This window comes from Halichoerus grypus, chromosome 12 (assembly GCF_964656455.1).
Source record: "Halichoerus grypus chromosome 12, mHalGry1.hap1.1, whole genome shotgun sequence".
NCBI lineage: Eukaryota > Metazoa > Chordata > Mammalia > Carnivora > Phocidae > Halichoerus > Halichoerus grypus.
The window spans coordinates 55,608,016-55,630,956 of record NC_135723.1 but is presented as its reverse complement, the minus strand read 5'-3'; the positions used below and the strand labels follow the sequence as shown (position 1 = coordinate 55,630,956).

At 37.6% G+C, this 22,941-nt stretch overlaps 2 protein-coding genes and 1 long non-coding RNA gene across 5 annotated transcripts in view; 2 read left to right on the top strand and 1 right to left on the bottom strand.

Moving 5' to 3' along the window:
- The window catches only part of CCDC126 (coiled-coil domain containing 126), a 115,844-nt gene extending 114,912 nt beyond the window's left edge, over window positions 1-932 (bottom strand). The window contains exon 1 of the mRNA XM_036112469.2: window positions 620-932. The gene's annotated coding sequence lies outside the window, so the exon portion shown is untranslated. The remainder of the gene's footprint in view (window positions 1-619) is intronic.
- On the top strand, window positions 103-22,582 carry TRA2A (transformer 2 alpha homolog). 2 transcript variants are annotated; one of them, XM_078059368.1, is made up of 8 exons: window positions 104-320; window positions 10,379-10,512; window positions 14,301-14,466; window positions 15,580-15,768; window positions 19,278-19,393; window positions 20,895-21,020; window positions 21,350-21,417; window positions 21,578-22,582. In XM_078059368.1, the coding sequence occupies exons 1-8, from the start codon at window positions 285-287 to the stop codon at window positions 21,586-21,588; spliced, it is 846 nt and encodes a 281-aa protein (XP_077915494.1). In that variant the 5' UTR covers window positions 104-284; the 3' UTR covers window positions 21,589-22,582. The 2 variants fall into 2 exon arrangements, with proteins under 2 accessions (XP_077915495.1, XP_077915494.1); XM_078059369.1 differs by lacking the exons at window positions 20,895-21,020; window positions 21,350-21,417; window positions 21,578-22,582 and adding an exon at window positions 19,698-19,840 and having other exon boundaries at window positions 103-320.
- Window positions 942-10,127, top strand: LOC144379574 (uncharacterized). Of its 2 annotated transcripts, none has more exons than XR_013442784.1 (2): window positions 942-6,980; window positions 9,785-10,127. It is a non-coding gene; the product is annotated as an uncharacterized LOC144379574 (long non-coding RNA). The 2 variants fall into 2 exon arrangements; XR_013442785.1 differs by lacking the exon at window positions 942-6,980 and adding an exon at window positions 6,987-9,344.
- Window positions 22,583-22,941: the final 359 nt, after the last annotated feature.

The window sequence follows — 22,941 nt, the reverse complement described above, 5'->3', positions numbered from 1 at the left end:
CCCCCCCCCCGCTAGGCCGGGACCACCACAACGCCTGGCGAGAGGCGGGGCTAGTGACGTCGCAGAGACGTCCCGCCCCCTTACGTCGCGCACTGGGAGGCCAGAAGGTTTCTGGCGGGGCCGGCGCCATTTTGCCGGAGCCTGTGACCGAGTGGGAGTGGAGTGGAGCGGCCGTTGTTGCCGACTCTTTCCTCCTCCCCACGGTCCAGTCAGCGGTTGATTAGGCCATCGGCCCTCAAGCCGAGACTTGTCTCTTATTTAGTTCTGGGGAGCGCCTGGCCGACATGAGTGATGTAGAGGAGAACAACTTCGAGGGCAGAGTGAGTACAAAGCCGCGGGAGCCGTCTTCGGCGGCGGCCCGATGCTCGGGGTTTCACGGGGACGAGCGCGGTCGGGCGGGGTTGCGGGGAGTCCTGCGGGGGCCCGCGGGGAGCAGCCTCTGGAGCCATCGCGGTTGTTTCCTCACATGCCAAGATGGCTTCTGGGTTCCACTCTTTCCCCAAACACTGCGGATAACCCCTCTCCCCCTTTTTTGGAGACTGACTGATACCTGGACTCCTGGGTCCGATTTCCCCCCGCAGTGCGCCCTCCCTTCTCCCCACCCCTGAGGCTTCCTTACCTCTGTTCCGAGGAGTGGGTCCCCGTCGCGGTGGGGCGGGAGGAGACGGCAGGGAGTTCCCCTCCGGCCGGATAGTGGTAGGTGCTTCCTGCGGTGGCATTTCTGGCGACCCCGAGCATCGTAGAGGGTCTCGGGGTCGAAACTGCGCGGGGCTGTTGTCCGGGCGGGGAGAAGCTGGCGTGGGACTAGCTGGGGCCTGTGTCTCCTTGGCTCTCTATTGCAGTGAGCGGCCGCGTCTCTGTTGGAACCGGCGGCGTTGCGTCTATAAAGGCGAAAGCCTTGAGGTTGAAGGTGGGACGAGCCTAATGAAGTGGTTAGTCAACGACCGCACCGACCCTTAAGCGTTCTTAAGACGAGAGCTGTGAGGGGAAAACTACGCAAGGAGTCCTTTTCCCTTAATGTCCCTTCTACTTTCTTTTCACTTCAAAATGAATGTGGAAATGCTAATAACGCCTGATTTTTCTAATTCCTTGATGTTGGGTTTTTTCTCTCTTTATATCTCAACTTCTAATGCTTTCCTTCCTGTGAGCTTTCATCTAAAAACCACTTCTTTACAGGTTTTTACGGTAAACAAAAAAATCTTAATCTTACGTAACTGAACAAATTTTGTGGCTCAGTATTTTAAAAATAGCTAGTCAGTTTTACACTATTCCGTAACTCAAAACGCTACCTGAAAATTACAGACCCCCCTCCCATTTCTCTTCTCACCCCATCCCCCTACAGAGAGGGCTCAAGGATTTCCATTTATTTGGGGTCAATGAATGTAAAGATCACAAAGATACGTTATCCTTAGCCTAGATGTATTAGAACATTGATAGTTTGAGTTCTACTTCCGAAGTTACCCTCAGTGGTAATTGGTGGAAGTGGGTTAGTGTGAAACCCTGGAAAGAAAATCCCCAGGCAGCGTGTTCTTGCTGTTGTGTTGGTATTCTAGTCACTAGGGGAAACGCATAAAAACACTTAAGGTGTGTGCTAGATGGAATGAATTTTGTTTGTTTTAGAAGCCCATAATATAAGTACTTGGAACCAGACAGTTAAATCAGAAGGTCAGTTTAGGCTTTTGTTCTTCGTGAGGAAAAAGATTTAAATAGGTTAGAAACAAAACTACTTTTTAATGCCTTTAAGGTTAGATTTTTAAAATAAAATCTCGATCACAGCTATAAGTGAGTAGTTGAACCTGCTTTATTCTTAGGTTGAGATACTGATTGTCCCAACAAAACTTTTTAAAAATCTTGTAATAAAAACATTTGGTGGTAATTGTAAGCTGCTTGTTTTGATCATGTTAGGTAGTTATGGGAAGAAATTTTGCTACCCATTAATCTTTCTGTCCATTGATTTTAGTACAGAAATTTATTTTTTTGCTAATGTTTGTTTTGATTTGGTTTGTGGGAAAGTGAAGAGGACTGCTATTTGGGACGTTGTTTTCCTTTAAGTTTTTACCAAGTCGAGGAATGGAACAAGTTCTAGGTAACTGTCACCTTACCCACCTGAGAAGGCAATGTATGTAAGATTCCCACCCAATTTTATGCTAAAATATATGTAGGCATTAACATTATATGTTAATAGAAGGGTTCTCCATCCCCCTCTTAAAGTGGTTACGTTCATGACTATATTTTTGACACGTGATACCTAAGTGTATTTTAGTGTAAATGAACTCAGCAGATTGAATAATGAATACGCCTACCCTTACCTGTTACATCTTTTTTTTTTTCTTTTGTAGGTTGGGGTAATTGTCTTTTTGTAATTGGTTAAAGAATTAGAAGAATGCCAGAAGCTTTTTTGAGGGTGTACTTTTTCTTTTTTTAAATTGTTTCTTACAACAATTTAATATTCACTAGTGCTTTTGGTTTTTAAACTACTTTGATTTCTTATCTGCTAACCACAAACCAGCAGTTTTTAAAAATTTTTATAGACTACAGTTGTGTTATCTTTGTATCTAAGTGTAATGACCATTTAGAGAGGCTCAAAACAGGATTTTCAAATGATGTTTTTGAGGTTTCATTGACAAGTCAGATTTCATTTGCTTTATCTCTGGAATAAATAGTACATATTAACCCCATCTTACTGTAAAGGTACCTAGACTTAGAGGGTAATTTCCTAGAGACTGCAGAACACATCAAAGAAACAGGACTATTACTAATAGTTATTATTTTTTTTAGCATTTTAGAATCTTACCACCCTCCCGCCAGATCTTTGACATATTTTCAAATGTACTACTTGTAATCATTTTGCAAGGATTGAAGTACTCATACCTTTGTAGAAATTAAATACTGAGGCCTAGAAGACCATGTAGCCAAGAATCAGATTTACAAGTCCCAGTCCATTGCTCATTGCATACATACACTATGCTGTATATATTTTGATTTAGTTTTTTAAAAAGCACGCTGTACTTCAGTGTCTCAGACACATTATATTAGTTTGCTAAAAACCGTTTATAGCAGCTTAATTTTCCGCTATAGATTAATGTTTCTTCCATTGTAGAGGACTGGAGTAAAAGAACGTTAAGAAAGAAAATATAATTGGCTGAATTTTGTAATAAGTAACCCTAATAGTTAACCCAATCAAAATTCGCTTCTGCCTAAGGTAAAACTGTTAAGCATCTGCTGCCTTTTTAGTAAAGGTTAGGTGTTCTTTAGGGAAAAAGAATTTGGAGTCTAATTTGAGATGACTGACAGCTCAAATCTGGGTAAAAGTAAGTATATAATCAAGTGTCCTGTGATAGAATAAATAAGGAATTGAGAAAATGGAGCTAAGTAGTTTTGTGAGCTAGGGGAAAGGGAAAGCTTTACCTAATATGTAAAACTCACATTGGATTTTATGGTTAGAGAATAGATTGATTGTGTGGATATGACAATGTGGAGGTTGCTAGGGTAGTGAGAGGATAGATTTGACTAGATAGGCAGTCAGATAATGGAGGGTTTTTAATTCTAGATATAGGGATTTGGACTTAATCCGGTATGCAGTAAGAAGACATGTATGGATTCTTAATTCTGGGAGTGGCATAATGAAAGGAATTTTAGCAAAGAACAGAAGGACTGGTACAAGAAGAGCAAGGCACACTTGACCTATTTAAGGAAGGAAATTATGAAAACTCTGGTCTAAACAGGACAGCAGTGGGATGTAAAGAATGAATGGATCAAGGGATCCAGGAGAAGAGGGGTCCCATTAAAATAAATAGGTTCATTAAAGCAGTTTGTTTGGGACATGTGTATCAACTTAACAAATATTTTAATTGGAAATTTGGAGCTGAGAATGAGGCTGGCACTTGAGCTATGAATTTGCTTGTCATCTTCATAAAAAGAGTTGTTGGCTTCACACAGCTTCAACTAAAATTAGGATTTAGGCTTCAAAAAACTTGTAGTCTCCTTCATAGAAATTAAGGGAAATGGAAATTAAGTTTTTCTTACCATTTTACTTATCTTACTCACCTTCTACCCCTAATTTATCTTTTTAACCAATTTTAGAAAAATGTTAAGCCCAACTTTTTCTCATACAGTGGCCCATTGTTTTTAATAGTGGTTAATGATTCTCATGTAGGGGTCCATCTTATAATTCCGTAATTGTCTATGCTTTGTAGTACAGTTGAAGAGGAAAGATAATACTTGTCTCCTTTTCAGAGTTAATTCTGGCATCTTGAGTAGCTAGAATATTTTTAAAGGACTCCTAGTGTTCTCCTTCTTAATATATTAGATGGTTTGACTGGATGACAGAAGTGAAAAGCAAAATACAAATTCCTCTGTACCCGTTTGGAATTAAAATGTGTGTTATTTTGTTAAAGAATAGCAGAAATGTGGGAAACTTTTTTTCTTCCCTGAAACCTGATTTGTAATAATCGGGGTGATGATTGTGCCATTCGAGACCCATTTTGGTGACTGGCTTTAAAAAAAAAAACCTTAAACTTTGCTTTAAATTTTTCTGTTGATGAAACTTTAATAAATGTGAGAGTACAAGTGAGGTTTACCCTTTCCCTTCCTTTAAAAAAAAAAAAAAGCATAAAATCTTAAAAAAATTAAAAAATAAAAAAATACAAATAAAACTGAATCTCTCTTTTACAGATAAGAATGTCAGGTCATCAGTTTAGCTTTTAAAAATACTTAGTTTCTTCAGCAATTTAATTTCATATATCTCATCAACCTATTACAAAGGGGTAAGACTTCCTTTCTCACGATACTGACAGTATTAAACCCAAGACTCTTGGGTTTAGTTTATTAAAGCTAAGTGCTGTTATTTATCCAATTTTAATGCTTTTTTATTCCTCCTGTCATTTTTTTAAGCAAAGAATTTGTAAACTTAAGGAAACATTTTAATGCTCAAATTTTAATATTTGAGACTCTTTCACTGAAGGGTGCTAATTTGCTCAATTTAAGTAGAAAGTGGGATTTTTAAAAGGAGCAATATAACTAATTGTGCCCCCAGTGCACCGATTTGTCACAGATGCTTAATGGTTTGTGCCATTCCTAAAATGAGAATAAAAAGTCCTGATATCTGAGATTTCAGAGGGATTTAAATATTTAGGAGAGTTTTTTTTTTAAAAAAAAAAACATGAGCTTTGTTTATGGATTTATTTTTGTAAATGAACTGAAGTTATTTACCTATGGTATGTGTAGTGTAAACAAGTGTGAAATGGCCATGGATAATCAACATAATAATTTCCTAAAATCTTCCTGACAGTGTGAAAACCTTTTCTTTGATACTATCAATGGGTGCTCAGGCATCAACTAACTAACCCTGGGACCTTTGTAAAAGGTATATATTTGCATGCTAAATGAGTTAATACGGATTGTTATTTGTTCACCTGTGTAACAGATTTAGCAGGACAGAAGTGCAGGTGAGAAAATGGTAATGATCAGATGGGGAAAAGAATCAGTAAACACTGTTTAAAAAAAAGTTGAGAGGGTAGTAATGAAAGGAAATGTGGTTTCCCCTCCGTCCTTTAGATTACTGTCAATATGTAGTTGTGTATAATCCTTATTATCTCATGATTTTCACCAAAAGTATAAGTGACTAGGGCTGCCTGACCAATCTGAGGTAGAAGTTATTTTTCTTAAACTAAGGCCCTGTAGTCTCTTACTCAAGATTCATAAATAGTCCCATGATATTAGAAGATGAGAACCTAAGTAGAAAATTCTATAACAGGTTCTTAGTAAACAATTTGTTTTTAGTTGTTATTTATTGGTTTTTAATATAGCTAAACTTTTTGGACATTACAATTGATCATGACATATAAGCTGGCTGGTTTATGAACCATATTTAAAATTTATACAAAAGATTATATAAATTTTACAGGTAATTTCACAGTTGTGGATAGTTTAAATTTGATAATGTATGCATAAGTGCCAATTCCTATATAATTTCTTTAAGCATTTCCAAAATTATTCCAAACTTTAGAGAATGTAAAGACACAGTGTTAGAATCTGTGAGCCTTTGTAGATGGAAAGACTGCTTTAACCTCACTTAGAATGCAGCATGTAGGTATTTTCTTTTTTAAGGAATTGCTTTAATAGCAGTTATGGGTTAAGAAGAGAGTGGAAGTATTTCTTTTATAAGCTTGAGAGTCCAAGAGAAGCAGCCTGTCACACTCAAGGACTGCTATTTATGTAGACTGAAATTAAAGAATTGGATAAACAAAAGTTTCCCATAAGCTGCAAAGAATGAAGTTCTTAGTACAGTAAATATTATATTGGAGTAATTTAAGTACTCCTCCCCCCTTGGGACATAAAATTTACCTAAATGCACTAATGTATTTTTATGGAAATAGATCTCCAACTTTCATAAAGTAGTGGGAAAATATATTTTGAGAAAGTTTGTTTTAAAAGTTTATGCTATTACAGACTTGAATTTGTATAAACTTGGCACTATGACTTGGCATAGAATTTGCATTGCCATAATATTAGAATGGGTTACAGTTTAGCATTTTTATGTTATGTGTTTATTTTAATGGGCTTTAAGTACTAAGCATATATGTGTTTTTGGAATTTTTTTCTTCCACCTATTATATGATACTAGCTGTATTAAAAGATAAAAGATTGCAATTGCTTACTGTAGGAATTGTTCATGTTCTGCAACAATGTGTGCATATGTTTAATAACCCTTCGCCTTGATTGAAGGAATAGTACGTGGTTGTTGTGGTTGTTTACAGTGTGTAAAATGCAGCTGTATTTTAACACAGATTGCTTGAATTGGATATACTGTGGTACTTTCATAGTATTCATGGTTAGCTCTCTCTTTTTTATTTTTGGCTGTGTCCTCCAGCTTCCACCCGAGGTACCTTGATAATAAAGAATAGTTAAAAGAACAAAAACACACCGTTTAAGCAGGTTGTACTGTGAAAACTTTCTGCCTGGCTTCTGGTTTATAATAGGTAAGGTAGACTGGAAGCCCGTTTGATTGCTATTAAAAATGTGGATATAATTTGGTTGAGTCAATCTGCGCATTTCAACTAGACAGCATATTTTTAAATGGTTGTTGGATCCACATGCAGGTTACTGAGGAATTTGCAGAATTTCTTGATGGGACAGCTTTAAGAGTAGGTTAAGTATAGGGTAGTGAAACAGGACAGATAACGCCCCTTCTCAGTATTTTATTTTTCTGTTTGCACTTTCAATTCAGTTTCCAAATTCTGAATAGTTTTATGTGTTTCTTTGAAAAAAAAAGTTGAAGTTATCATTTTGTAATGAAGACAAGTCAAAGGTAGAAAAGGATAATCTAGCATTTGTCCATAAAGGGCTTATTGTACCTTGATATCTAATGCACAGTTTAGTGAAAATGGTACTTGGTACTAGGTTTTGAAAAATGAAGTTACTTAAATATGGCAAATATTCATATGACCATTTTTGTGTGCATGAAGACTTAACTACCAGTTCTTAGAATGGTGGGCCTTTTTTTTTTTTTTTTGCTATTACAATAAAAATAATTCTGAAGAATTAAAAGTTTATTTTATGCTTTGTAGTTTATTCTTCAGGTTAAGTTTACTGACAGTTATTGATTAACCTTTTTAGATGTCTCCAAATTGTTTTTGGAGGTTAAAATGGTAATAACAACTTTGTAACTAGGTGTTACAAGGGAGTTAAGAGGACTGTTTCTTAACCTTGAATGATTCCATGAAGAAATTTATGCAGATTCGGGTTTCTTTGGTATAAAAACTGAAGGATGGCAACAAAGGAGGTGTTAGGTATTTATGACACCTTAGATAATTAAAAAGCAAGACTTTTTAAAAAATCTATCCTAATATCTTTTGAAAAGATACTCTTGTATCTTAATGTTTTGTTACCAAACCAAAAGGAAATTTTCATTTTTTCCAGTGAGTTGCTATGCCAGAACTGAAATTTAAACTTTAAAATTTAGGATGTTACTAGGTTGCCTTTTTACATTAATTCCTAAGAAGTGGCAGTTTTCAGCACTGTTGAATAATTTTCAACTGTTTGTAAGGGAAGACTTGGACATCGAGTGTACACATATTTGGACCATAATATTTTTATCATGTACTGGAAAGTAAGCATTTAAGAATAAATCTTGGATTTTAATATAAGATTTGGATTTCTATACTTATAAAATTAAAGGTTTAACAGTGTCACAGAACGCAAAGCATTCTGAAATGTATGTATAACATGAGCTATGGTGATATTCATAGATACTGTTCCATCAACTGCTGTTAAACAGTAGCATAAACAAATGTTATACCACAGGATCAGTTTTATAGAAGGGAAAGCCAAGAGAGAGGGGAAGATACTCTTTTCAGCTTAATGAACTAGCCTGTGTGATTCTTCAGTTACAAGCAAATTAGCTATTACTTTTTTTTTTAAGTACTGAATATGCTGCTTTTACAGTTTCAATGAATGAAAAAGCCTAAATTGCTGTGCCTGCTCCAGGCATTTGTCCAGGAGTTTAGAGGGTATCAGAGATGTGGTGAAAGACTTATTGTAGGTAGCTAAATGGGAAAGGTTGATATTGAACAGAAAGGTAGCATATTTCAGTTTTGTTTGCATCTGAAAAATAAATAGGCCTAGGCCTAGCAGCATTAGTACAGTTCTTGATAAATAAGTCTTTTGGCATTAAACTGAAAGTAAAGGGAAAGTCTTAAGGAAGCTGTGTGGTAGGTAGTCTTGTGGCATAAATGAAAATTGGTGTGAAGTTGGGGTGATTATTTACACTAATAATCAAGGCTCAAATGGACAGAGAAACCGAACTGTCCGTCCTACTTTGGTCATAAGTGCCTCATATATCTGTCAAATTTAAAAAGTCTCTTAATCAGTTTTAAATCATTTGATTTGGAGAGTTCTGATTTATATCCAACTTTTTCAGAAGCCAGTTTTCTGATACAGGATATAGTCATTGAAGGAAGTATATGTATGCAGAACTGCATAAAATATGAAAACTATGAATAAAATTGGTGGTATCAAAAAATAAAGACCATGGTACTAATTTTGTAACTTTTTGTACGTTTTGATACTTCATGGATAATATAGAATATTAAAATGGCACGGTTGCAAAATTACAAGTATTAGTAATTTACAAGCCAAAGGGGAAATTTTAAGAATTTCATGCTCTCTTTTCCCCTTAGTTTTTTCTTTATGTTGCTTTTACATTAGAACATATGTTTCTGATTAAGTTGGAGTGTGCAAAGATAGTGGTCAAACATACTTGGGAGAAGATGTTAGTAATTTCACTAATTTAATTTTTTTACTTCTTTGAACCTCAGCATGTGTCCTGTAATATGTGAGTTTAGGTAGGTGTATACAAATTTTAGCCTAGAATGCTTTGCTTTAACTGTACCTTGGTATCTTAGCATGGCTTAGTGAAAGGTTATTTTAAGATCACTAAGAATCTTCAAGTTATAAGCTAGGTGGGGGGGGGTGGTTACAGTTAGATTTATGTTGGGTGTTAAGTATTTATATTAAAATTGTTCACGTTTTAGGAACTAGGATGAAACACGAAAGGGGAGGAGGGTGAAGAATATGGTAAAAACATTTAGAGAAATTCAGTAAATTCTCTTTGTTAGAAACTAGACTTTGGACAATTTTAAAGATTATAAAATTGTTTTTTAATAAACTAGTTATTTGCACTTTACCTGCTGGCTTTTCCATTTGGTAGATAACATTCTGAACTCCAGCAGAGTTTTATAAACCCCACGTGCTTAAATATACTAAATGTTCTTTTTCCATTAAGGTTAATGTTCGTGAAGAAATTGAAGAGTTTTTTCCAAGAATGTGGAAGATAAATCAAGATAAAAGAAGGCTAATGAAAAGTATTAAAGATCAGAAAATTAAAATTGAATGGGGGAAAAAATTGAACAGAAGATTGGTCAGATAGAAGCACTTGAATATTTTTTTTTAAGGCTATTTTGAATTGTTTGAATTGGGGAAGAATACACGAAGTATGAAAAATGAAAAACTCAATGAAGAATGAAGAGAAGTAGAAAGCAAGAGTGAAGTAGAATTAAAAGAATCTGGAAGAATGAATGGGTCCTAGGTTAAGTAAATGTATGGTTTATGTTCCAGTGTCTGTATGATCAAGTTGTAGATGAATTTGCATGATTTCTTAGTTAATAGAGAATTGGTGATCTGGTTCAAGTAGGGAATTATTGAGGACAGTTAGCAGTATTAACAATGGGTTATTAATGAGCTGAAATTTTTTCTGGAGGGTGTTGCCTAACCATTTGTTTTTCAGGAGCAATCAATATAAATAATTACGGTACTTTAAATGTTAGGTGTTAGGCATCTACGTGACCAGTGCCATTTGTAATACTGTCTTCTTTGTTAGGAGTCTCGCTCTCAGTCAAAATCTCCAACGGGAACTCCTGCTCGTGTAAAATCGGAGAGCAGGTCAGGATCTCGTAGTCCATCAAGGGTTTCCAAACACTCAGAATCCCATTCTCGATCAAGATCAAAATCCAGGTAAGTATGCTTAAAATAATACTTAAGATGCTTTCTTTGGATTTTTCAGAGCAAGGTGGTTTTTACCAAGTCCTTCGTTTTTGCTGCATTTTGTATAGAAATTTCACAAAATCATGAAGTTTTTCTCAAACGGGGGAGTTAGAAATGAATGTTCTGGGGGCACCTGAGTGGCTCAGTCAGTTAAGCATCCAACTCTCGGTTTCAGCTCAGGTCATGATCTCATAGTCTTAAGATTGAGCCCTGCATCAGGCTTTGCCCGCAGGAGGGAGTCTGCTTCTCTTCCTCTCCCACTTAATGCTTGCGTGCGTGCACTCTGTCTCTTTCTCCCCCCCACCAAAATAAATAAATGAATCTTAAAAAAAAAAAAAGGAAAAAGAAAAGAAATGAGCGTTCTAGATAAAGATTTGATTTTCTAGATAAAGATTTAGATAAGGCAGAGTCGAGTCATCTCTTAGCTCAGTTAACCTATCTAAGCTAGCTATTAATATAAATTAAATGTGTTGATTGATTTAAATGTACTTGGCAATGGGGATTGGAGTTTGTTTTTATTTATTTGTGCAACAAAAATGTAGTTTTCTCTGTTGGAGACTTGGCATGTAATTTAGTGCAGAGAAGGTTGATGTATCTATGTTGTACTAATTATCGGAATGATTTGAGAAGCTTTTTTAAGATTGACATTCCAGCTACATCCTTTACCTGAAGATTGTGACTCAGTAGGTTCAGGGTGGAACTCTGGCCAGATATAGTTGGGGCAGGGAGTGGGGGAGTCTCTGGATGATTCAGAAGCCCCTGCCACTGTCATCTCTACTGACAACAAAAACACTAGTGAACCACTACAAAGTTCACTGTATTAGATGTCCCAGGTGTACAGGGGTGGGTGAAAGAAAGTTTAAAAACAACTTGGACAGGTAATTCAGTAAGTCATAATTTCTTGATTAGAGGCACAATTTGTCTTTGTATAGAGTTTACTTGCCAATGGAGCATGAGACCGAAGAATTGGTTAAAGGGCTGTACTTTTCTTGAGTCCACAGCTATGTCTTTATCGTATCCAGGATCCAACTTGATTTACTAACCACTCTAATTAAATCTACATGTGCAGAGTAGCACTGTGTAGAATTTGGGTGCGCAGACAGAAATGAGCATATTTTCATTTTAGGATCTTTGCATTTGCTGCTCTCAGCCTAGAATTCTCTTCCCTCAGATACTCAATTACTTGATTTATTCTCTGCCTGAGCGTCACTTGAGAATATTTCTTTATTCCCTTACTCTAAATCTTTTTTTTAAGATTTTATTTATTTATTTGACAGAGAGAGACACAGTGAGAGAGAGAGTGACAAAGAGGGAACACAAGCAGGGGGAGTGGGAGAGGGAGAAGCAGGCTTCCCGCTGAACAGGGAACCTCATGTGGGGCTTGATCCTAGGACCCTGGGACCATGACCTGAGCTGAAGGCAGATGCTTAACGACTGAGCCACCCAGGCGCCCCTCCCTTACTCTTAATTTTTTTTCATAAGACTTACCACTATCTGATTTAGAGGAAAGTTAGGCATTCCTGAAGGGTTTTTAATTAATGTCTCATTTTTCATTACTATTTAAAAATAACAATTGATGGGGCCCCTGGGTGGCTCAGTCAGTTAAGTGTCTTCCTTCAGCTCAGATCATGATCCCAGGGCCTGGGATCGAGCCCCGCATTGGGCTCCCTGCTCCGCAGGAAGCCTGCTTCTCCCTCTCCCACTCCCCCTGCTTGTGTTCCCTCTCTCGCTGTGTCTCTGTCAAATAAAATCTTTAAAAAAAAAAAAAAAAAGGCGGGCGCCTGGGTGGCTCAGTCGTTAAGCGTCTGCCTTCGGCTCAGGTCATGATCCCAAGGTCCTGGGATCGAGTCCCGCATCAGGCTCCCTGCTCCTCGGGAAGCCTGCTTCTCCATCTCCCACTCCCCCTGCTTGTGTTCCCTCTCTTGCTGTGTCTCTCTCTGTCAAATAAATAAAATCTTTAAAAAAAAAAAAAGCAATCTTTAAAAAAAATAATTGATATGTTAAATGACAGGTTTTCTTGTTAATGTTTATCTTTTACATTGAGGCTATAAATTCGTGCTAAGGAAAATGGAAAGTATCTAAAAGTATCCTAAATCTGCTAGGAACCACATCTCCATGTCTTGCCAAGGAACCTTTGCTCTTGCTATTCCTAAAACACTTTTCCCCTGTCTACCTAGTAAAATTTATGTCTCCCAGGTTTATTGTTAGCCTTCTTTGTTTTGAATAATCTTCCCTCATTAGTTTGATTCCCTTCACCCATGTGCTATCTTTTTAAACTTTCTGGCCCTTAGCATGTATAACATTAAACATACAAGTTATTTTGTAAGACTGTGATCACTACTAGGGTGCCTGGGTGGCTCGATTGGTTAAGCATCCAACTCTTTTTTTTTTTTTTAAAGATTTTATTTATTCATTCGAGACACAGAGATAGAGCACGAGCAGGGGGAGAGGCAGAGGGAGAAGCAGGCTCCCCGCTGAGCCAGGAGCCGGACGTGGGGTCGATCCCAGGACCCTGGGATCATGACCCAAGCTGAAGGCAGACACTTAACCATCTGAGACACCCAGCGCCCCAGCATCCAACTCTTGATCTCAGGGTCGTGAGTTCAAGCTCCATATTAAAAAAAAAAAAAAGACTGATCACTTCTGATCTGGGTGTTTATTAAGGATGGGTCACATGAATAGTAAATAAATTGTTGCATTAAGGGGCGCTTGAGTGGCTCAGTCGGTTAAGCGTCTGCCTTCAGCTCAGGTCATGATCTCAGGGTCCTGGGATAGAGCCCCACGTTGGGCTCTCCACTCAGCCCACATCTCCTTCTGCCTCTCCCCCCTCTTCTGCTCTTCTCTCTCTCTCAAATAAATAAATAAAATCTTTTTTAAAAAAAAAAGAAAGAAATCGTTGCATTCAGTGGCAAAGAGAATCAGAGTGACTAGAAATAGAGATAGATGACCTAGGGAATCAGCAGTGGAGGTTGTGAGGTACAGTGGGAAGCTTGAATAAATGAAGACTATTACATGGGCATTTAGGTTGAATTAATTTAGCAGATGCTAGATTGCAGTGGGCTAAAGAAAGATTAGAAAGGAAATGGTATTTAACAGTGAAGGGAATATAGAACTATATTGAGAAGATGGTAAGAATCAAAGGATTTTACTGTGGTGGTAATGGTAGTTGGTGGTTTGTGTTGTCTTTGTTGTGGTAAGATACACATAAAATTTACAATCTTAATCATTTTTAAGTGTACAGTTCACTGGTAGTAAATACATTCACATTGTGAGGCCATCATCACCATCTGTCCCCAGAGCTGTTTTCATCTTGTAAAACTGAAACTCTATACTCATTAAAACAGTGGCTCCTTGTTCTCCCCTCCTCCCAGCCCCTGGCAACCATTTTACTCTCCGTATGATTTTGACTACCCTAAGAACCTTATATAAGTGTAATCACAGTATTTGTCTTTTTGGAGACTGACTTGTTTCACTTAACAAAATGTCTTCTTCCGGTTTCATCCGTGTCGCAGAATATTACAGGATTTCTTTAATGCTAGTTTGTTTTTTCTTTTTAAAGAAGGTAGAATTGTAACATGCTTGTAATGTAAAGTGAAAAGAGTATAGAAGGGATAGACTGAGAACATGATTGTAGTGATTAAGAGAACAAGAGGAAGAATATTCTTTCCTCAGAAGGAAACTCTGGGATACATGTATATAGATCCTTGGCATTAGCCATCTTGTTTCAGTATTTTTACCTAAATGTATTTCTCTCAAAGGTCGAGGTCGAGGAGGCATTCTCATAGACGTTACACTCGATCCAGATCCCATTCTCACTCTCATAGGAGACGATCTCGAAGTAGGTCATATACACCAGAATACCGGCGTCGAAGAAGCCGAAGTCATTCTCCAATGTCTAACCGGAGAAGACATACAGGCAGCAGGGTATGTGGTTTTTAAAAATTAATGAAAACTTATTTTGTCTTTATGTGTTTAGTCATAGCATAATATCTTGCTTTCATGAGACTAGACCGTTGTTTTAAAGTGGTACTCCAGGGGCACCTGGTTGGCTCAGTCAGTGGAGCATGTGACTCTAGATCTCAGGGTTGTGTATTCAAGCCCCTCATTGGGTATAGAGATTACTTAGGAAATAAAAAATAAAGTGGTACTCCAGAAACATCCTTAAGCATATGAATATTGTTTATATACATTTAAATATATTTTCTTGACTTGAGTAGTTAAAAGAGATGAAATTTGGGGGAAAAAATACATGTTCTAAGAATTAAAATGAAAAGTATAAACTGAGTTGAGAATATTGAGAAGAAAAAGTTTTGGTGGGGATTGGGGGAAGCTGGCAAAGAAATAACATGTAGTAATAATGACAGCTAACACATGGAGCACTGTGCAGCTTTTCAATACATTTAATGGATAAGAGTCTTGGATATGTGACACTGAGGTTTGGTTTTTGGCTAACTGGCAGAGCCCAGGTTTCAGCCAGGCTGCTTGACTCTTAAAGTTCCTGTGCTTAACTGCTGTGCTGTGTTGTGCTTTTCCCCCATGTGATACTGAGTTATTTAACTGTGATGGAGTCTGCTATTTAATGATGTTTTGGAATCTGTACATAGATTTTCAAATCTGGATAGTGGGAAGTTTGAAGGAAATACCCTTGGTAAGAATGAAAATGGAGGAAAGTCTAATCAATTACAGATAAAGTCATTTTAAGTACAAATCTGTAAGCTAGAAATCATTTGAATAAACCACAAATATGGCTTTAAACTACGGTAGATTCTTAGGATACATTCTTAAAATCGCTGGGCTAGAAAGTAGGGATGTTTTTATTCGGGCTAAGGTGGAAGTATACTCCAAAGAAGGTCTGAGTGTACTGTGAACTGTAAAATACAGCTCATCTGGCTTTTTTCCTCTTAAATTCTTCTTTCCCAAGTGGCTTGAAACAGTATAGTCTTTGTGTATTAGATGAAGTATTCTAAGCAAAGTATTTCTGTGTGTACTTTTATTTCAGTTTGGAGCTTGAAATTAAATCACATCTTTATTTAACAGGCAAATCCAGATCCCAACACTTGTCTTGGAGTGTTTGGCCTCAGTTTATACACAACTGAGAGAGATCTTCGTGAAGTATTTTCTCGATACGGACCATTGAGTGGTGTCAATGTGGTTTATGATCAGCGAACTGGACGATCACGAGGATTTGCTTTTGTTTATTTTGAAAGAATAGATGACTCAAAGGAGGTAATTTTGTTTTTATAATTATTTTTCAATATGAAATTTTTCTGATATGCATGATTATATGCTAAAAGTTGACTAATAGTCTCCCAGTTCCATAAGCTGTTCTCTTTCATTCCCTAACCTGAGTTTGGTTCAAGCTCTTCCTTTCGGGGGCACCTTGGTGGCTCAGTCAGTTAAGCATCTGCCTTTGGCTCAGTTCATGATCCCAGGGTCCTGGGATCGAGCCCCATGTCAGGCGCCTTGCTCAGTGGGGAGCCTGCTTCTCCCTCTCCCTGCCACTCCCCCTGCTTGTGCGTGCTCTTTCTCTCTCTGTCAAATAAATAAAATCTTTTTTTTTTAAGATTTTATTTATTTGAGAGAGAGATTGTGAAAGAGAGCAGGAACAGGGAGGAGAGGAAGAAGCAGGCTCTCCACTGAGCAGGGAACCTGACATGGGGCTCGATCCCAGGACCCTGAGATCATGACCTGAGCTGAAGGCAGACACTTAACCGACTAAGCCACCCAGGAGCCCCTAAATAAAATTTAAAAAAACAACAAACAACTCTTCTTTCATTGTTACAATTGGAAATTGCCAGTTCACTTTCCAGCTAATATTTTCTGGGATAGGCATATCCTGATTGAAATCTGGCTTTGTAAAGTGAGATATTTGTGTTTGAGTTAATGGAAAAAGTAGTAAGTATGTAAATGTTCTCTTTTGACTTAATTAATGTTATTCATATTCTAAGCAGATGATTAAACTAATTTTTTAGAAATTACGTGATACTTTGCGGCTCCCACCTAGCTCAGTTGGTGGAATATGTTCCTCTTGATCTCAGGGTTGTGAGTTCAAGCCCCATATTGGGTGTAGAGATTACTTAAAATTAAAGGGCACCTGGGTGGCTCAGTCATTAAGCGTCTGCCTTCGGCTCAGGTCATGATCCCAGAGTCCTGGGATCGAGCCCCACATCGGGCTCTCTGCTCAGCAGAAAGCCTGCTTCTCCCTCTCCCTCTCCCACTCCCCCTGCTTGTGTTCCCTCTCTTGCTGCGTCTCTCTCTGTCAAATAAATAAATAAAATCTTAAAAAAAAATTAAATTAAAAAGAAATTTTGTTCTTTAATCTGTTTAATTTTGTGTGGAATTAGCTTCCCATGTATAGATACAGAGCTTTGTTTTTCTATTTTATATTCATCTGTCATTCTGTTCTATAATTAAAATATAATACATAGAATTGGTTTTTTGTTTTTTTTTTTTAAGATTTTATTTGAGAGCATGGGGTGGGGTAAGGGGAAAAAGAGAGAGAATCTCAAGCAGACTCTGTGCTGAGCCCCATGCGGGGCTCCATATCAGAACCCTGAGATCGTGACCTAAGCCAAAATCAAGAGTCGGACACTTAACTGACCTAGCTACCCAAGCGCCCCTGAAGCTATGCTACTCTAATGTATTAGATATTGGATTATAAAGGGAGCAGTAGGCTTGCTTTCTCTATACTAATAGTTCATAGTGATTGGGTTAGAAAATTCCATTTAAGGAATTTGAAGCCCATTGTTAAAGTTTTATCAAACCCTTTTTGGGGCACTGGGTGGCTCAGTTGGTTAAAAATCTGAGTCTTGATCTCAGCTCAGGTCTTGATCTCAGGGTCATGAATTCAAGTCCCATATTGGGTCTCCACTACTTTAAGAAGTAAGTGTTGTTTTAATCAAACCTTAATAAATGGCGGGGCACCTGGCTGGCTCAGTTGGTAGAGCATGCAACTCTTGATTTCAGGGTCATGAGTTTGACCCCCACATTGGGTGCAGAGCTTACTTTAAAAAAAACAAAAACAAACTTAATAAATGGCAAATGTATCATTTTACATGCGATAGTAGTTGGACAGTAGTCATTGCTGTATGCATCAACAGCATTTGCGACATAAACAGTCATAATAAAAGTTAGATGCTATCTGGGACACCTGGGTGGCTCAGTTGTTAAGCTTCTGCCTTCAGCTCAGATCATGATCCTGCTCAGCAGGGGAGTCTCCTTCTCCCTCTCCCTCTGCTTGTGTGCTCTCTCTCTTGCTCACTCACTCAAATAAAATCTTTAAAAAAGAAAGAATGAATGAATGAATAAATAAAGTTAGCATATCTTTCAAAATTGGTAGATGCTAGTGGCATCTAGTGGATGGAGGCCAGGAATGATGCCAAACCTCTTAAAATGCACAGGATAGCCACCCACAATATAGAATTAGCAGGGCGCCTGGGTGGCTCAGTTGGTTAAGCGACTGCCTTCTGCTCAGGTCATGATCCTGGAGTCCCGGGATCGAGTCCCACATCGGGCTCCCTGCTCGGCGGGGGGGTCTGCTTCTCCTTCTGACCCTCTTCCCTCATGCTCTCTGTCTCTCATTCTCTCTCTCTCAAATAAATAAATAAAATCTTTAAAAATATATAGAATTAGCAGTCCAAAAATATTAATAGTATGGAGGTTGAAAAACCCCAGATAATTCTAACAAAATAACACTCCAGGTTGTAAGTCATTTATGTAATAGACATTCTAATCAGCATTCTCTTATTTATTTATTTATTTATTTATTTATTTATTTATTTGAGAGCGAGAGAGAGTGTGCAGGCATGAGCTGGGGGCGGGCAGAGGGAGAGAGAAAAATCTTAAGTAGGCTCCATGCCCAGGGCAGAGCCCAACGTGGAGCTTGATCTCACAACCCCGAGATCATGACCTGAGTCAAAATCAAGGGTTGGGACACTCAACCCACTGAGCCACCCAGGCGCCCCTCTAATGTTTTGATCTGTCAAATATTATGACTCTTCTTTGGTTACACATTTGTGATTTGCTTATTTCTGTTCTCAAGAGATAAAGGTATAAATTTAAAAAATACTAAGATATCTGACCTTAAGTAAAAGTTGTGAAGTATAAAATAATACCACAATTAAGATTTTTTTTTTAGTATGAAATTTGTCCTAGCTCTTGATTCCTCCCGTAACCACCCTGCCAGGGTTATTTCTTTATAAAATAACATGAAAGTGGCAATTTTACTTTAGTTCCATGGAACTTGCAAATTTGGAAAAGTAGTTGGAATTACTATCCCATTTATTGGTATTAGTGCTGAAGGGCAGAGTGATAGGGAATGTGAGTGCAGATACAAAGACAGGAGCACTTGTTGGCAGGTTTAGAAGTTCTTTTATATTTGGAGTTCACTAGGTGGCGGTGTGTTACCTAAGGAATGGTTTTTGGCTAACCTAGACTTGTCAGCTGAATTGTAATTTCTGCTTGGGGTTGCCTAGACTTGAGTTGCCCAGCTTGGATGGTTCTTTCTCAATATCTGCCCCCAGTCTTCCAGCAGATGTGTACATAAGAAAACTCAGTGCCATTGACATGCATATAGCAAGGATTCATATGTAAAATCCTGGCCCCTGTTGTTTGGGAAAGAAGTTTAGAGAATTTTAATTTAAATTTCAAATGGAAAAGTGTTAAATTTGTTGCAGTTTTAGTAGTTTCTCATTAGTGAATTATGCATGACTTCCTGTGCCTATTCTCCTTTAAAGGCTATGGAAAGGGCAAATGGAATGGAGCTGGATGGTAGAAGAATTCGAGTGGATTATTCTATTACCAAGAGAGCACACACACCTACACCCGGCATCTACATGGGCCGACCAACTCAGTAAGATTTCAAGTTTTTTAAGCTAAACTAAGAGCCAGAAATTCACCAGAAATGTATGCAAACTTTGGATTAATCAAAAGATAAAATGATTTTTTTCCTGTAATTAGAATTGAAAGTTATTTAATTTGTGTATATTCTTACATCTGTTTGAGGAGAGGGACAAATTAAAACCATCAAAGTCATTCCTGGCTCTTTCCTTGGTGCTGTACAAATAGAAAAAGTATTAAATACTAGAAAATAGTGTATGCTTTTAAGTATTCTTTTTTTTTTTTTTTTTTTAAGATTTTATTTATTTATTTGACAGACACAGCAAGAGAGGGAACACAAGCAGGAGGAGTGGGAGAGGGAGAAGCAGGGCTTCCCGCCGATCAGGGAGCCCGATGCGAGGCTCAATCCCAGGACCCTGGGATCATGACCTGAGCTGAAGGCAGACGCTTAACCGACTGAGCCACCCAGGCACCCCTTAAGTATTCTCTTTCTATTCTTATGTGACTTTGGAAGCCTTGTGGATAAGGAAGAGTTTTACTGATACTGTTGTGTATTTTTTTTTTTTAAGCCAGTTTTCACATCGTACAGAAAATAGAGGCTTTTATAATTTTTTTTTTTTTTTAATATAAAACAACTGAAGAAAGTAGTTCTTAAAAGTGAAAGAAGGAGGGGCACCTGGGTGGCTCAGTCGTTGGGGGCGTCTGCCTTCAGCTCAGGTCATGATCCCAGGGTCCTGGGATCGTGCCCCACATCGGGCTCCCTGCTCAGCGGGGAGCCTCCTTCTCCCTCTCCCACTGCCCCTGCTTGTGTTCCTTCTCAAGCTGTGTCTCTCTGTCAAATAAATAAAACCTTAAAAAAAAAAAAAAGTGAAAGAGGAATATAGGCTTTCAATTACTTTGAAACCTTACTGGGGAAAATGTAGGGTTTGGTAAGGAAAGCCTACAAAAAAAACTAAAGTGAAAATAGTGTCCCTGTGATTAGGAGTTGGGAAAAACTACAGGAGAAAGTGCTCAGAGTTTAAATTTGCTGCCAAAGATTTAAAAGCCAGACCTTGAAATTATTTTAGGGCCAGACCTCAGCGTAAGGTAGTTAATTCTTTCTGCTGTTCAGGGTCAGTTAAACTTTTTAAATTCTTGATGTTTATTAATTGTTTTTGAATTAGTCATAAAGACTTACATCTTAGCATTTTGGTGCTGTTTCCCAGCACAGTACTTCATTTCAGCTTGTTGAAAAGAAAAGGTCCTGCTGATTTGGGTAGTGCATTAATAAAAGAACAGTTTATAGTTTGAGAGTTTTGTGAAATCATTCCTGGTTATTTATGTAACAGATAGGAAACCAAAGCAAAATAATACCATGGGAGTCAGCAAAGTGAGACACATGGCGGTCGCTGACATGAAAAGGGTTGTTCTTTCTCCCTTATCTTCCCACCTCCCTCCATTTTGGTTAAGTACCAATTGGTATTAAATGATACTGGAAAATCTCATTGATGTAAAATTTTTACATTCTTCGATAGTAGTGGCGGTGGCGGTGGTGGAGGTGGTGGTGGAGGTGGAGGCGGTGGCCGGCGTCGAGACTCTTACTATGATAGAGGATATGATCGTGGGTATGACAGATATGAAGACTATGATTACCGGTACAGGTAATGTTTTAATTTGTAATTTCTGTTCTAAATTAGATGATAGTTGTATTATTTGGCACTTTTAATTTATGTTTCATATGTATTAATAAAAATATTTAAAATAGATGATGGTTTCTTGAGAAAGTAGAGGGAGATGATTTTCTCAAGCTTGAGAACAAAGGTTAATTATCTGTATTTGCCAGTATTTTGTTGTACTCATATGCTTGCTGTTCTAGTATTAATTGGCACACAGAGAATGTAATAGTATTTGAATGATGGAGAATTTTTATTTTCACTTGCTTCAGTGGAGTGATTATGTGGTATGCTAAGTAATCTTTTATTTCCTACAGAAGAAGATCACCTTCTCCTTACTATAGTCGGTACAGGTCACGATCGAGATCTCGTTCCTACAGCCCAAGTACGTATACTTTTACTTTTATAGCATTAAGAACCTTTCCTAATTAGTGGTTAATTTTAGAAAATTAGGGTATATGGAAATTGTTGATAGTTGGACAAATAATAGGCAAGTCAAACTATAATTGTCATTTTGACTTTTGTGTTTTTTTGCTCTCTTTCAGGACGCTATTGATATACAGAATGGTTGCAGATGAGGACATCTTTTTCTGTGTGTGTGTGTGTGTGTGTGTGTGTGTGTGTGTGTGTGTGTGTGTGTTGATTTGGGGTTTGTTTGTTTTGGTTTGGTTTTGGTTTGGTTTTTTGTTTAATTCTGGATTTCCCCAAGCTTCTAATCCTTCTTACTTCTTAAAAAGAACCCTTAAAAAAAATCTTCGGTTTATTCACCATCTACACTATGTCAGTTGTATTGCTGTTTCCACCCCTTTTAGTATGCTCTTAAAGATATAATTGTTGTCATTTGAGTAAACATCTTAAGTAAAAAAAGGAACTCCCAGTGTTATTTGTAAATGATTTTTTTCTTTTTTTTTCTTTCTTTTTTTTTTTTTTTTTACTTTTTTTGCTTTGCTTTGTTTTTACAGAAAATTAACTCCTGGCTAATCAAATGAGGAAAGAAATGATCTTTTTAAAGCTTCTTTTGTGTTAGATATTGTATTAGATATTGTACTAGAGACCTCCATTTATGAGAGACTCCTTTTTTAACTTTCTTTTGGGGAAGGTAGTAACACATAAAGTAGTTCAGTCATGTCAAGTTTGTCTGGGGTGGCATGGAGCAGTCAGATAGTTGAGTGTAGAAAGTTTGAAGCTATAGAAGAAAACACTTGGTCATTTCTTTTGAAGAACGAAATTTTTGAACCCTAAAAATTACATCATTTTTTTAGAGATGAAAAGCTTGTGGACTCCTGCAAAATATGTTGTATTTAAAATACATCTGTTAAAACTTAAAAGTGTGATTTTTGTGTTGAATTTATTGAAATTTAAGTATTCCCTTAATCAGTGAAGGACAACTCTTATTATTTATTACTTAGAGCAATTATATACTTTCCTGTTAGAAATTTTGGTATTGGGACAATGGTTAAGCAGGCTATTATTGTATAGTATAGAGTACTTAGAAGATACGTGTGAGGAAAAGTAGTCTCCTTTCAAATAAAAGTTAATTTCTTTGAAAATGGGATTGTCTCTTTATTATGGTAGAATGGGAAAAAATATATAGCTGGATTGATTTGGGAACCCGTCCTTTTCCTGACATTTTTGCTTATACCTGATAGTATAATTGTTTCTCTTCCTAGCTTTAAAAATCCTTGTTTTGAGGCGCCTAGGTGGCTCATTTGGTTATGTACCTGCCTTTCGCTTGGGCCCTGATCCCAGGGTGCTGGGATTGAGCCCTGCCCACATCGGGCTCCCTGATCACTGGGGAGTCTTCTCCCTCTCCCTCTGCCCCTCTCCCCTGCTCACGTTCTCTCTCTCAAATAAAATCTTAAAAAAAAATGAAAATCATTGTTCTTCCCTTTTCTTTTTCTTTTCTAAG